At 34.0% G+C, this 16,120-nt stretch overlaps 1 protein-coding gene across 3 annotated transcripts in view; it reads left to right on the plus strand.

The window, feature by feature from the left end:
• LOC104872763 (pancreatic alpha-amylase) overlaps positions 1 to 11,863 on the plus strand; it is a 35,317-nt gene extending 23,454 nt beyond the window's left edge. For all 3 annotated transcript variants that reach the window (XM_033758351.1, XM_033758350.1, XM_033758349.1), the window contains exons 2-11: positions 3,265 to 3,478; positions 3,816 to 3,962; positions 4,724 to 4,921; positions 5,410 to 5,640; positions 6,436 to 6,569; positions 7,452 to 7,574; positions 7,664 to 7,763; positions 9,969 to 10,087; positions 10,194 to 10,319; positions 11,626 to 11,863. In XM_033758351.1, the coding sequence (XP_033614242.1) occupies positions 3,311 to 3,478; positions 3,816 to 3,962; positions 4,724 to 4,921; positions 5,410 to 5,640; positions 6,436 to 6,569; positions 7,452 to 7,574; positions 7,664 to 7,763; positions 9,969 to 10,087; positions 10,194 to 10,319; positions 11,626 to 11,815 (1,536 nt within the window). In that variant the 5' untranslated portion in view covers positions 3,265 to 3,310 and the 3' untranslated portion in view covers positions 11,816 to 11,863. The remainder of the gene's footprint in view (positions 1 to 3,264; positions 3,479 to 3,815; positions 3,963 to 4,723; positions 4,922 to 5,409; positions 5,641 to 6,435; positions 6,570 to 7,451; positions 7,575 to 7,663; positions 7,764 to 9,968; positions 10,088 to 10,193; positions 10,320 to 11,625) is intronic.
• Positions 11,864 to 16,120: the final 4,257 nt, after the last annotated feature.

A 16,120-nucleotide genomic window follows, 5' to 3' on the forward strand; every position in this document is an offset into this window, starting at 1 on the left:
ATATTACCAGGCCATCCCCAACCACAATAAGTCAATAAAAAGCTTGGCTTTTTCTTTTCTAACAGGCCAGCATCACTTTGTGACTTTGCCGGGACTGTATGAAACAAGCTCAGGGTGAGACTTGTTGGGTCTGGGGCTTCTAAACAGGATCTCAATAGTGACTATCAGCTGCCTAGATTTTCTTTTTTCTAGAGTACTACTCTGGCCTGCCACATTCCACTTGTCTCTTCAGGCCTGGAGGAAATGCTTCCTTTCCTTCTTCTATCTTCTTGTTTCTACTCTTTCTTCTCTCTCTCTCTCTCTCTCTCTCTCTCTCTCTCTCTCTCTCTCTCTCTCATGCTTTTTTTTCTTCTTCTATCTTCTTGTTTCTATCTCTCTCTCTCTCTCTCTCTCTCTCTCTCTCTCTCTCTCTCTCTCTCCCTTACATCCTTCCCTTTAAAAGTTGGCAGGGCATAAACTAGGCTTTCCTACATACCACAACTCATATTCTTGGATGTCTGGGGATTCCTTGATCTACAGAGAACCAAATGGCAGTGAGGTGGTGGTTGATGCTATTCTTGGGACCTACTGTAACTTTTAGATTATTACTACCTATGAAACCACTCGTTCTCTTTTTATTGAGATCTTTTCCTTTCCTTCCTTTCTGTTCTGTACTTTTTATTCCCTGTTGGATGTGGGGCACCAGAAAGCCATTGTGGAATGAGATGAGACCTGCATAGTCACATCCACTACAGTAGGGTTCAGCGAGACATTTGCAGATCAGGGTCAGAGATCAACTTGATTTGGAGGCTGCCAGTTGGCATTTGAGTCCCTTAACTAGTGAACCATGTGAAACAGATTCTCAAGTTTCCTGCTGCGTGAAAGACGGTTGAGTCCCCTAATTGACTGTGGTTTATTCTTTTTTGTCTTTCCTCCTTTCTCCTTTCCCACTTTAGCTTCCATTTGTTTCTTTCCACTTGTAGTCCTTGTTTTCATCTTTCAAAATAGCTTGTCTTATTTTAGTGTTCATAACAGGTAGAAATACACCTTAAGCTCTTACTGGAAATAGTTCTGCTAACAGGACCAGCAAGAATGTAAAATTTCTGTTTAGGTGTAAGTTTTCCATCGTCCCCTCTTCATTGCTATGTTCTAACTTGTGCTGCTATCTGTATGGACAAAAGGTTGCTTTACGTGATTTTCCCTGCTGTTGATCCACATTCTGAGATTTGTGTTTTCTGTATTGACCCCTGACTACAGAACATACCCCGCCCCCCTGCAGAAGATGCTTTAATTGAAAGAAAGCTCTTGCTTAGCACTGTGGTGTTTAATTCTGTAGTTGATTGGCATGCGTAATTTGCAGTATTTCTCATGAGCAGTTTCAAAATAATTCTTAAAGTGCAATTATACAGCCATATATAGAAGCTTTTGTCTTTTTTTTTCCTTTTACTGTCTTTACTAAAATGCAAAACCAAAAAAAAAAGTATACAAAAATATGGTTTTATTAAGTATTCTAGGGTTAACACTCAACCTCATTTTGGAGTTAAAAAAAAAAAAGAGGCCTTATAAATACCAATATGTCACTCTGTAAAACTGGATCAAGGCTTACATAAGACTTGCAAGTGAAAATCTGGGAGACTGAGGCAGGAGAACTGCAAGTTTTAGCCCAGTCTGGGAAATTTGGTGAGAATCTGCTTCAGAAAAAAAGAAAAGGAAGTAAATAAATAAATGGACTGGAGATGTATTCAGTGTAAAGGCCTAGGGATCAGTCCTGAGTACCATCAATTTTTCTTTTCTTTTTTTTGGTACTGGGGATCAAACTTGGGCCCTTGCACTTTCCCAGCAGGCGGTGGAACCATTGAGCCAAATGCCCAGGCTCCCAAACAAGATTTTTTTAGGTCTGGTAATGTGAAGGTTATTTGATCTTATATGTTTTACTGTACTACTTTTGCATACCTGTTACATGTCTCTACAAGACAAAATCCCCCAAGATCTATTTAAATTGGCTTACAGATGAGTGAGCACTGAAGTAATGAGTCCAAATATTCTTTTGCTTGCATGATTTAGGTAAATCTTTAACAAATTAATTTAAATGTGTTACTAAGGTAAAAGTAAAACTTTCTTTAATGTTGCTATCATATGTTTTTTCTAAATTAGTAGGCAATCAGGATAATAATTATCTTTGTTAAAAATTTAAGTAACATGCTGGGCGTGGTGACACACGCCTTTAATCCCAGCACTCAGGAGGCTGAGGCAAGAGGATCGCTGTGAGTTCGAGATCAGCCTGGGCTACATAGTGAGTTCCAGGTCAGTCTCAACTACATGGTGAGACCCTGCCTCAAAAAACCAAAAACAATTTAAGTAATGAGTCAGGCATAGTGATGCACACCTGAAATAGTCCCAGGTCTCTCAACTACATGGTGAGACCCTGCCTCAAAAAACCAAAAACAATTTAAGTAATGAGTCAGGCATAGTGATGCACACCTGAAATCCCAGCAAGAGGCGAAGCAGGAGGAACGTGTGGCCCATTAAAGTATAGCCTGGACAATTTAGTAATTTAACAAGACCCTGCCTCAAAATAAAAAATAAAAAGGCTGGGGATGTAGCTTAGTGCAAAGGCTCTGGGTTCAAAATAACAGTTACCATCAAAAAACAAAACAAGGTAAGGTACAATATCCATTCCTTTTTATGTTTCAAGTACAGGAACTTTTAGAGATTTATTTGGCAAGGAAATAGCTTAAAGTGTTAAATGTAATTCTCTGATAAGTTGGCTTTAACAAGTAATATAAAAAGAACTAAAGGGCTGGAGATTTAGCTCAGCAGTTCGGTGACCTGTCTTGCAAACTCAAGGACCCGAGTTCAATCCCTAACAACAACAAAAAAAACCTATTAAAAGTGTTAAGTATAATTGGAATAAATGTTTAAAATACTATAAAAAATAAAATAAATCAATTGTTTGTAAGTAATGTTAATTACAATCTACATAAAAATTATTAAAATTAAGTTGTTTAAGCATTTTAAGAAAAAGGAGTGATTTGTATAAAATCAGAATTTTTTTCTACCAGAGATTGAACTCAGAACTTTGCACTTGTGAGTTAAAATCAGAAATTTTGTAAAAATTGTTTCAAATTGCAAATTTAAAATTTATATATTCTTTTTCTGGATGAATTGTCTTTATCTGCTGAGCATTATGATTGATGATCATTTTCAGGTGATAAATAAACAGGTGGTGTTCTCTACCTTTGCACTGATATTAAATTTTACCTTGTAAAATGTGCTTTTTTACAGGTTTATAAACAATTGCTAGAAAGAAGCTTGACAACTTCACAGCAAGATGAAGTTCCTTCTGTTGGTCTCAGCCATCGGGCTGTGCTGGGCTCAGTATTCTCCGCACACGCAACATGGACGCACATCCATTGTGCACCTGTTCGAGTGGCGCTGGGCCGACATTGCTGCGGAATGCGAGAGATACTTAGGTCCCAAGGGATTTGGGGGTGTTCAGGTATTAATTGCATCATATATTTCAGCATTTACTGTGCTTGTGGAAAATGCCATTTTAATCAGTTTCGATGATCTAGAACAATATTTTGATTCATATGTAGTCTAACATGTTTTCTGAGGAAGAAAAATTTAAGAATTGTTGAAAGCTTTTTAATTTGTCTCAGGACATGAGCAGGACATCTCCGATATGCTGTTAGTATTTTCAAGTGATTATAGCACAATGTGGTGGTATATAGAAAGAATCAGAAATACTTTAGAAAGTTCATTAGTTTTCTAGAGTATCTAACGATACAAAGTAAGCCATAATTGGAACTTTATTAAAATTGTTTTATTTGCAGGTCTCTCCACCCAATGAAAATATTATAATTACCAACCCTAATAGACCCTGGTGGGAAAGATATCAACCAGTTAGCTACAAATTATGCTCAAGATCTGGAAATGAAGAGGAATTCAGAAATATGGTGATGAGGTGTAACAATGTTGGGGTAAGAGGATTCAATTTTCCTTTAAAATGTTATAAAGGAAGATAATTGCTTCTGTGCCTTGTACCTTTTTGAAGGTAAAGCTTCTCATATTTTAATTTTTTAAAAAAATTTACTTCATAAATGGGCTAACTGAAAAATCAATAGTTGTCTTCTCAGCAGTTGTAAATCATTGTGTGTTTACCATTCATCTACTAAAGACAAGGCATTTTAAGGTTTCAGAAGAGCTTATTTATAAAACAAAATTTTTATGGTTATAACTAGTATACATATCTCTTATCAACACTTTTCTGGTTAGGAATTGAAAATTACAGTGACAGTGGTTTCTGTCAATTTTATTAGATTTGTGTATCCACATATAATTTCTTGTGTTACTTTTCTATTGGTTTCTGTTAGTGAATAGATTTTACATCTTCTAAATAAGACATTAACTGCTTCTTTTTTCTGGTGACTCACTGAAATTCCAATAAAATTGACCTCCCTTAACTTATTCTTGCCTTCTGAAAAATGGATCCTTCCATTCGGTTATAATTAGGGTAGTTTGTGGTTTTCTTATCATTTATATAAATGTATCATTTATATAAACATTTAACTAAGTAATTAGAAATAATGTATTCATTTCACGTTTTCTTTCACAATTGACTTGGTTTTGTAGGAAAATAAAATTATAAAATAAAAATAAATATTTTGGACTATTGTCAGTGTGCAATAATGATTTAGATATCTATCCAAAATCAAACTGAAATAGAGACTTTGCCTTTTAGGTCCGAATTTATGTGGATGCTGTGATTAATCACATGTGTGCTGTTGGCAATGCTGCAGGAACAAGCAGTACTTGTGGAAGCTACTACAATCCTCATAATAGGGATTTTCCAGCAGTTCCATATTCGGGTTGGGATTTTAATGATGGTAAATGTAAAACTGAAAGTGGAGGCATTGAAAACTATAAGGATGCTTTTCAGGTGATTAAAAAAAATAAAAATTTGAACCAAGGACTCTCTGTGCCTTTAGTTGCTTATGTGTATGTTATTAAATAGCATGTTAGACGTTAGGTTAGATTCCTAACAAGGCAGATTACTAGTATTAGCTGCTTAAAAAAACATTCAAAAACTTTCCTCTAATCACTGTGGTGAAGATATAGCTAAGAGGCAGAGCACTGGTCTGTGGATTTTATTCCTAACACTCAAAAAGAAAAAGAAAAGAAAAGAAAAATTTCTCTTCACAAAATAAAATGCTCATGTCCTTTATTTCCTACGTATCCATTATTTATTTTTATACTGAAATAATGTCCACTGTAAAATGTTAACATTTCTATGCCCTATATAACGAATGTCCTGTATAAAGAAGACATTGTGTGAATATCTATTGAGGCAAAAGTAAATGAATAAATAATTAAGTGGATTTTCAGAGGAGCAGGGATGAATCAATCATAAATTTTTTGCCTCAACAGGTCCGAGACTGTCGTCTCTCTGGTCTTCTTGATCTTGCACTTCACAAGGATTATGTGCGTTCCAAGATTGCTGACTACCTGAACAATCTCATTGCCATTGGTGTAGCAGGATTCAGACTTGATGCTTCTAAACATATGTGGCCTGGAGACATCAAGGAGATTTTGCATAAACTGCATAATCTGAACACAAATTGGTTCCCTGAAGGAAGTCGACCTTTCATTTACCAGGAGGTACATAAATATATCTATATGCACACAATAAAATAGCATTTTGTTCATCAAGAAATAAGTGCCACATTTATTTAAATATATGTAAATGTACATTTTTGTAATTTAATGGGTGAGTGATATAGATCAAGCAGTATTTTCTTAACTTGTTTTTATTCAAAGGTAGCAATTATAGCACATCTATTTCTTTATTATAGTAGGTTCTAGGGAGGTTTGGAGAATTTATTTAGGCTGAAAACTTCACTGGGCTCTTTACCACTTCCCAGAGGGTGTATGGAAGACTGAAAATTATATAGGTTTTGTTGTCTCAAACTAATCTATCTGAGTTTGGATCTTGGCTATACCATTATTAACTATTTGGGCCTATCTCTTTTACTTGTGTGAGTTTCTAGGGAAGTTGATTAACTCTGCTGTTGCAGTACTTCCTTTGTGTAAAGAAATGGGCTAATAACAATGTTTATTTTTTCTTTTCCTTGGATGAATGACTTGATAGTTATCAAGCATTAGAAATATTAATCAAATAGTAAATGCTATGTTAGTGTGAGCTAATATTGTTATAATTTGTACAAAACAATAAATATGGCTACCCTTCTTATAGGATGAAAGGACACCCCATCAAGTTTATTTCAATACTGTAGCATATACTTTTTTCAAAAATAATAATTTTGATAACAAGAAAAATTATATGGAGCATTTCAAATAGCATACTTACTCCTTTAAAGTTATTTTTAATACAATACTAATCATACATTAAAAAGTTCTTATTTAAAGCTACATTTTCTCCTGTGTTTCTACCAGGTAATTGATCTTGGTGGTGAAGCTGTGAAAAGTAGTGAATACTTTGAAAATGGCCGGGTGACAGAATTCAAGTACGGTGCAAAACTGGGCACAGTTATTCGCAAATGGAATGGACAGAAGATGTCTTACTTAAAGTAAGCAAAATATAATTTGTTGTTAGAATTTTTCCACAAATCTATTAATAGTACAACCCCAATATGATTAATATTCTTAGATCCTTCTTTTTAAATAACAATCAAGGAGTTATTAAATGCTATTAGTTAACCAATCCCAAATGACCATAATTTTATTTAGATTTTTCAATCATAAGAAAATATTATAGAAACCCAAAACATCACCTAGAGACTTTAGCCTGTGTATTGTATTATTCTTCTAGATTTCATTATCAATTATTTGCCAATAATCTGTTAAATCCAGTTTATTAAAAAAAAAAGACTCTAAAGGCTGAGGATTTAGCTCAGTGGTTCGGTGGCCTGCCTTGCAAGCACAAGGACCCGAGTTCAATCCCCGGTAACAAAAAAAAAAAAAAAAAAAAAAAAGTCTCTACCATTAATGAAATACCTACAATGTGTAATTTTCTTGAATTTACCAATTAATTTAAAATACTAAAATGTTTATGTTACAAAAGTACAGTATTAAAGCCTTATTTTAACCCAACTCACTATGTATATATTGTAATATTATTGTTGACTTCTGAAGTTCATCTAAATTATAATATACTGAAACCTGTAAATTCCAAAAGAAACTTTTCTAAAAGGAAGAATATTACATCTAGAACATGAATAGAATATAATCATTCATACATATGTGCAAATATGTAATATATTTGTAGATCACATGTATACACATAAATATAATTATGTATATAATTACATATAACTCTCTCTATATAACAAAATCTTATGCATTACATTTAGAGAATTTATCTGAAAATGTTACATAGAAAGGGATGCCGATTCTTATAAAAGAATGAAGATATTTAATATATATATATACATGTATATATTTTTAAATAGGAACTGGGGAGAAGGATGTGGCTTCATGCCTTCTGACAGAGCCCTTGTCTTTGTGGATAACCATGACAATCAGCGAGGTCACGGAGCGGGAGGAGCCTCTGTTCTTACATTCTGGGACGCTAGGTAGGAAATAATATTTTCCACAGTTTTTGCCTATCTTTTAATGAAGGGTAAAATATTCTTCTATTACAATTCCATTTCATAACTTTCAGACTGTATAAAATGGCTGTTGGATTTATGCTCGCTCATCCTTATGGAATAACACGAGTGATGTCAAGCTACTATTGGCAAAGACATGTTAAGAATGGAAAAGTAAGTTTTACAGTTGTTTAAAGTATCTTTTGTCTTAAGAAGAACAGGCAGTTTTAATGTCACATGAGGCTATTGTACTTGACATTTATTCACTAAAGAGTTAAATTGTAAACCCGAGTGCAGATTCTGGTTTAAGTAGTATAGAGGATGTTAAAAAGTAAAATTTCTGTTCTTTGTTGGCAAAGACTATGAAAACTTTCAGAAATTTAGCTAATATCCACCTGCCATTAAGGAAAAAAAAAATCACTTAAGAATAGGAGCAAGACACAGACTAAAATATGTACTTTTCATAGTTACCTCATAGTGTTTGAATGAGGATTATACATGCTGACACTTATAAAGAACTTAAAACATTTCTTGCTCATATATGAGGAAAAAAAGACATTTGTTAATTTTTTTTAAAAAAGTTGTATGTTATGGAAAGGAATGATTCAATTGAGCCAAAGTTAACTAGGGGAAATATGAGGAAGGAAATTGTGCATATTATAAAATAGAAATTTGCAGTGTATTCCAGGAATAATAATAAGAAGAAGAAAAATATTTGAAGTATCATAAAGGCACCAGTCTGAATAGCAATTTAAAAAGAACTGAGAAATAGGGCTATGAAGATTTTTTGAAGCTAGGAGAAGAATTTCATTTTAAACTTAAAATTTCAGAATCACCATCATGTATCTTTTTGCTTTTGATTTTTTGAGACAGGGTCTCACTATGTAGCTGAGACTGACCTAGAACTCACTGTGTAGCCCAGGCTGGTCTCGAACTCACAGCAATCCTCCTGCCTGAGCCTCCCAAGTGCTGGGATTACAGGCGTGTGCCACCACACCTGGCAACCATCAAATATCTTTATACCTAAAGCAGAAATTCCTTTTCCCTACATGTCAGACAAATATCTAATTATTTTCCTAGATTCACTTCAAGAAGTTCACTACTCTACAAAACAATACATTCTACTGTTGGAGAGTTTTGATATTTAGAATATTTCTCTTTATATTGAAATGACTGCCAATAGTTTCTCTAATTGGGCTTTCTCTGATTGGTTTCATCTAATTGATGTCACCAGTCATGGATTATTTCCATTTCCTTTTTTTAGTACTTCTGTATGCTACAATAAATGCTTAGGTTTTTTCACAATTCATCATATGACATAATTTTACACTTACATTCTTTCAAGAATCACTCTAGATTTCTTAGAAATATCTTGAGTGCTGCCATCAGAAGGAAAAGACATAATATTAAAAATTTTGTCATTTAGAAATGGTTACTAGGATATGATAATTAGAATGTTTATCCAAAAGTTAGTATGTAAATAAACTAATTTGGCAATTTTATAGGCCAGGCATTTTCACATATATTACTTTATTTTTATAGCTACCGAGCAATATCCCTACTTTGCTGATCAGAAAACTGAGTTACATGGAAGTTATGTGTATTGACTTTTTTTTTGCTAGTTGGAGTCTATATTTTAATTCTAATGTTCCCGACACTGTTGTTCTTGCTCTCTCAATGGCATTGAACTGTGATACTATGAAGCTTATGTTTGGAAAGAAAATTAAAGGATAAAAATTTGTTACCATGGTTTGAATATGGCACTGAAGAATGAAAGTCTGCAGGATGATGAAGACTCAGTAAAGGTCCATAAAAATGTGGAGGGAGCTAAATTAAGACATGGCAGAAACAAAGCAGCCAGGCTGAATGGAGAAAGATGTAGGTTTTTTTTTTTTTTTTTTCATACAGTGGAGTACTACCTTGCTGTAAAGAAGTATAAGCTTGAGACATTTCTATCTAAATGGATGCATCTTGAGATAATATTCTTAAGTGAAATAAATTGGACACACAAATATTACATTGTTTCTCTAGTATGAGAAACCAAAAGTGTTAATAAGGGCCAAAATGTATAATAGGAATTGGAAAAGGTAAGAAAATGTTCAAATGAGAAAGGGAACAAGGGAGAGGGAAGAGGGAAAGGAAATAAGGGGCAAGGAAAAAAATAGAAGGAAAAGATGGAAACAAAAATTTTTGTAAATAAGGGTGGGAACAGGGATTGAAGGGAGGGGAATGGGAAAAAAGAAGCAAGATATACCATGTACAGGTAAAACTTTTCTATAATGAATTGTATTATTATGTATATCTAAAATGTACCAATAAAAATAAAAAGATGTAAATATGTGTACACATTAAAAATCCGAGTTTTTTTTAATAATTAAGGATGTTAATGATTGGACTGGGCCACCAAATCATAACGGAGTGACTAAAGAAGTAACTATTAACCCAGACACTACCTGTGGCAATGACTGGATCTGTGAACATCGTTGGCGTCAAATAAGGTAGGAATATTTATTGAGCAATATCCTCTAATAGGAATTTTTTCTTAACATTTTATTTTATTAAAGTTGGCAGATATCAGAATCTTTAATGATTTTGTGCTTTTAGGAACATGGTTGCTTTCCGAAATGTGGTCGATGGCCAGCCTTTCTCCCACTGGTGGGATAATGGTAGCAACCAAGTAGCTTTTGGAAGAGGAACCAGAGGATTCATTGTCTTTAACAATGATGACTGGTGAGTAGATGTCAATTAGAATTAATATTTTATTCTATTATGTTCTTTTTTATTCTTTTCTTTTCCTACTTGTTTACTTTTTATCATAATTAAGATGTCTTTTTTCATACTTATGTTTTAATTGAGTTTATTGGTACGCTTTAGGGATACAGCACAGTTGCATTCATTGTTGGGATCTTGTACCTTTACATGACAGGTCTTGGTTCTCATTTTTTCCCCTTGTCCCTGCCCTCCCTTCACACCCTCCTCCCCTCCCCAAAGTCTTTCACTCTGTGGATTAAGAATACATAGCTGGGGATTTAGTTTAGGAGTTCTGCCTCTTGCCTTGCAAGCGCAAGGACCAGAGTTTGACCCCCCGGTACCAAAAAAAAGAGAATATATGAAGAAGATGAGAAAAGTATGGAAGAAAAATGATTTTGGATCTTTTCAGATTCCTTCGTTTGGTAAAAGTTATCTGTTTTGAGTAGAGTTCCTTTTATGTACCTTTCCCCTGCCCCCCCAATATATATATATATATATGTTCTCATCACATTCTCTAGTTAATACAGTGATAGTCCAGTAGTTAATGTAAAGGTTGTGAAATGACTAAAAGAATATGATTTGAACTTATTACTAGAATATCATCCCCCTCCAGCTCTGTACCTCAGCTCCTCCTCTATCTGCTTCTCTGGTTTGTATCTTGCACTTTCCTGTCTCTCTATAATGGATAATAATTATAGAGTCAGGAAGGTGAAGATTATTTATGAGCTAACCACGAGTAGAAGTTATCCTTGGACTGAGTTATTTCAAAGACTTCCAAAAAGGTCTTAGTAACTACAATTTTAAATATGAGGAAATCTTAAGACAGAAATATAATTCAAGTATTACAAATAAAAGTTCATCACTGGGAAGTTTTAAAATACAAACACAAAAACATTCAGAGGAAGATCATTGACCATAAGATATATATTTTTATACATCTGCTTGAAAAATTATTATTGTTCTATCATGGTTAGTTCATTTTAGCTTAATCCTATTTAAATAAATAAGTAATGTGTATATCACTTTTTTCCTCATTGAGTTTATTGGTACATTTTAGGTATACAGTACAGTTACATATATATTTTTGAATAAAAAATTGCTAGGTGTTCTATAAGATTATTTTTGGCCCTTAGGAAAAGTCTGTGAAGTATTTAGATTTGGATTTTCTTCTTACTGAGACCTTGAATGCTTAGAGTTATAAACTGCTCATTTATTTCAGAAATAGTCTGCTTTCTTGTATTTATTTGATTTAAATTAAAGTTAAATATTAAATTGCATTTTTCAGGTCACTGTCATCACCTTTGCAAACTGGTCTACCTGCTGGCACATATTGTGATGTCATTTCTGGAGATAAAGTTGATGGCAACTGCACAGGAATTAAAATCTACGTTTCTGATGATGGCAAGGCTCATTTTTCTATTAGTAACTCTGCTGAAGACCCCTTTATTGCCATTCATCTTGAATCAAAATTGTAAAATCCAAAATAAACCCATGTAGAGAAAGCATAACCAAATGTGTTTCTTTTCTTAGACACGCATTAGTTTTTATAATTCATTAAATTTTAGTAACAGTTATATGTAATGAACATGAATCAGTCTGAAAGTGTTTTATTTATTTATTTCTTTATTTGGTACCAGGGATTGAACTCAGGGCCTTGTGTTTGCGAGGCAGGCAATGCGACCACTGAGCTAAAGCCCTGGCCCCTGAAAGTATTTTATAAACCACACATAACTATACAATTATAATATACTTACAACAAACAGTTGTTCTACATTAATCCCTATGAGTTCCTTCTTTTCTCCTTTCTAATAAAAAAGTGCACCCCAGTACCCGCAAAGTCATGCTCTCAACTTACATGAATGCTACAAAGCCAATTTTAATTTTTGACGTAGCAAAATTTTCCTTACTACATTAATCCCCTTAGATTATATGTACTACAGTCTTCCAAATTAAAAAAAATCTGCATGTTACTTTGAATGTGGCACATCCCCCATGAGTTCTTGTGTGGGAGGCTTGGTTTTCATAATGGTGATGTGCGATAGTGGGAGTTTTAAGTGGTGACTTCTATTGGAAGATGGTTAGATCTTTGCGGGTGCTGCCCTCAACAGAGATGAAACAAGTTCTCATGGGACCTTGTTTAGTTTCTGATTGAGTTGTTATAAAAGATCAAGGCTGACTTCTGAATCCCTCTCTGGCTTCTTCTGTCACCATTTGACCCCTCTCTCATGTGCTCCTAACTTGGTGCCATGGACCATGAAGCCTGCACCAGAAACCAAACAAATGATACCACTCAGTCTTCATGTTTAGCCCTCCAAACTGAGACTGAGTGAAGTTTTTGCCTTTATATATTTCCCAGTCTTTATATACTACTGGAAATTTCCTTGTCTAATGCATGAATTCCCAGATTTTCTTACAGGTGCAACTCCTTTTTTCTGTTCTTTTTGTTTTTGGTTTTTTGAGACAGGGTCTCACTAGGTAGTAGAGACTGACCTGGAACTCACTATGTAGCCTAGGCTGGTCTCGAGCTCAGCAATCCTCCTGCCTCAGCCTGCTGAGTGCTGGGATTACAGGCGCATGCCGCCACACCCAGCCTTTTTTTCTGTTTTTACTAACCAAGCATTTTTGTTTTCATTAGAGTTTCCATAATTTTAACTTCATCTCTTCACTGTCCATTTTCCATCATCAGAACTTCACTCAGTCCATTTTTATCCCCATTTTCAATGACATTTGTTACCAATCCAGTGTACTTTTCGATCCCCATTCTAAAGTACTTTAAAACAATCAAAATGACCAGCCACAATCTCCGCTTCTCCTCCTTTGACTGCTATGCTTCTACTCTTGCCTGATTTTATCATACTGATAACTCTTTTCAAATTTTATTAAATTATTATGTTTTATTTAAACCCTCATTTGTGTATGATTCTCTTCTTCTCTATTCTCTCTTCTGCAGATAACTGCAATCATTTGCCTGATTTTTAAAAGTTCATTTTTCCTGATTCCTGTCTCTAACACAGAATATTTCTTAAACATCAGCCTTGATTTTCTGAGAGAAGCTTTTTATTCCAATTCAATATTTCACAGTTATGTCCTATTTAACAAAAATAAAGTGAAATCAGCATTTTTTTCTATTTTCCATTAATTTTATTGGTACATTTTAGGTATACAGTATGCTGACATTCATTTTTGGAAGACTGTACCTTTATGTAATATATCTTAGTTCTTATTTTTTTCCCCTTTCCCCTGCCCTCCCTTCAATCTATCTGCTCCTTATTTAAAAGACTTGGTTTACAATTTTTCCTTTCTTTTACCCTTCCCCTCCCACTTCCTCTGTAGACCTTTTCTTGCTATTTTGCATTATCAACTATATATTTTACATTTATAGTAAAATTATATTTATTCTTATTTACACTTTCATTTTCTCACACCAGTGAAACTATTTGGTATTTACACATGTCCTATTTATTTCACTTAAGAATATCACTTCAATGTACATCCATTTAGATATAAATAATCTCTACTTTCTCATTCTGTATGTCTGAATAGTATTCCATTTTATAAAATAAACCCCATATTTTCTTTGTCCAGTTTTCAGTTGATGGGCAAATGGACTCTTTCCAAGCTGCTATTACAAACTGTGCTACTATGAACATGGGTGCACATATATTTCTGTGGTATGATTCTTTCAATTCTTTTGGGAAGTTACCCAGCAGAGGTAGCTGGGTCAAATGGGACCTCTAACCCTAGTTTTTTGAGGTATCTCCATACTGATTTCCACATTGGTTGCACCAATCTACACTCTTACCAACTGTGGAGTTAACATGTGACTGAGATTTTGTTTATGAAACATTTTCCTAGGACAATGTCTTCAAGAGTTCTACCTAATCTCTCTGTCAGCTTGTTCAGTGTTTCTGCTTTAATATTTAGCTCCTTAATCAATTTCTATTTTAGTTTAGTGCATGGTAAGAAATATAGGTCTGGTTATAGCCTTTGGAATGTTGAAACCCCTCCAGTGAGGGTGTTTAGCTCCTTTGTTAAAGATGAGGTGGCTGAGTGTGTCTGAAGTTATTTCTGCATCTTCTAATCAGTTCCACTGATACTTAGGCCTGTTTCTTTGCCAGTGCCATGCTGGTTTTTTGTTTTGTTTTGTTTTTCTTCACATTAGCTTTGTAGTGTAGTTTTAGGTTGGGGATTATGATACCACCTATCTTGTCTTTGTAGTCTAGAAATGCTTTTGCTATTGTAGGTCTCTTTAGGTACCAAATGAATTTTTGGATTGTTTTCTCAAGGTCTGTGAAGTACGCTGTTACAATTTCAATTGGGATGTCATTGAATGTATGTAGTAGTTTTGAAAGTATAGCCATTTTCACTATGTTGGTTCTTCCTACCCAGGAGCAAGGGATATATTTCCATTTTCTGATATCCTCTTCTCCTTTTTCAGAGTGCTATACTTTTCAGAATAGAGATCTTTGTTTTATTTCATTAGATTGATTCCTAGGTATTTCATCTTTTCAGATGTTATTGTGAAAGAATTTTTTTCTCCAGTTCTTCTCTCAGTGACTCTGTTGTTTGTATATAGGAAGGCTATTGATTTTGTGTGTGTTAACTTTGTATTCAGCTACTGTTTTGAATTTGATTCTCAAGTCTAGAAGAATTTTGGTGGAGTTCTTGGGGTCTTTTATATAGAGTATCATATCATCTGCAAATAATAATAATTTAACTTCTTTGTTTTCTATCTTTATTTCTTTTATTTATTTTTATTGTCTAATTGCTATGGCTAATGTTTCCAAAACTATATTGAACAGGAATGGTGATAGTGGATATCCTTGTATTGTTCTTGACTTTAGTGTGAAGGATTTCAGTTTTTGACCACTTAGTATATTGGCTGTTGGCTTTTCATAGATGGCTTTTATCAGATTGAGATACAGACCATATGTTCCATTTTTGTAGAGTTTTTTGTCATGAATGTGTGTTGGATTTTGTTGAATTTTTTCTGCATCTATTGTTATGATCATATTGTTTTTGTCCTTGGCTCTATAAATATAGTGTATTACATTTATTGATTTGAGTATGTTGAGCCATCCCTGCATCCATGGGATGCATCCTTCTTAGTCAGAGTCTTTGATCTTCTAGATGATTCCCTGCATTCTCTTTTCCAGTACATTATTAAGAATTTTTGCAACTGTGTTGATTAGTGAGATTGACCTATGGTTCTCCTTTTTGGTTAGGTATTTCTGTGCTTTTAAGAACAATTTGATGCTTGTTTCCAGGAATGAATTTGGGGGTCTTGCTTCCCTTTTAATTTCATTGAAGAGTTTAAACAGTAATGGGAATAGTTCTCTAAATGTCTTGTAGATATCAGCAGTGAAGCCATCAGGGCTCATGTTTTTCTTAGTTGGTAAGTTTTTAATTATGTTTTCAATTTTGTTGATTGATATTGGATTGTTTAGAATTTTTAGGTCTTCTTTGTTCACATTCAGTAATTCATATATATCTAGGAATATGCCCATTTCTTCTGTGTTTTCCATCTCATTGGTATATTGTATATTCTCAAAGTATGTATTGATGATCCTCTGGATTTCAGCTGAGCCTGTTGTAATTTCACCGTTTCATTCCTAATTGCATGGATTTAGGCATTTATTCCCCCCCCCCTTTTTTTTTTGATAAGGTTGGCTAAGGGTATGCTGTTTTTTTTTTATTATTATTCTTTAAAAGAACCAACTCCTTGCTTCATTGATTTTTTGGTATCATTTTCTTAGTCTTCATTGCATTGATTTCTGTTC

Source organism: Fukomys damarensis, unplaced genomic scaffold (genome assembly GCF_012274545.1).
Source record: "Fukomys damarensis isolate Sample0158 unplaced genomic scaffold, DMR_v1.0_HiC HiC_scaffold_33, whole genome shotgun sequence".
In the NCBI taxonomy this organism is placed as follows: Eukaryota; Metazoa; Chordata; class Mammalia; order Rodentia; family Bathyergidae; genus Fukomys; species Fukomys damarensis.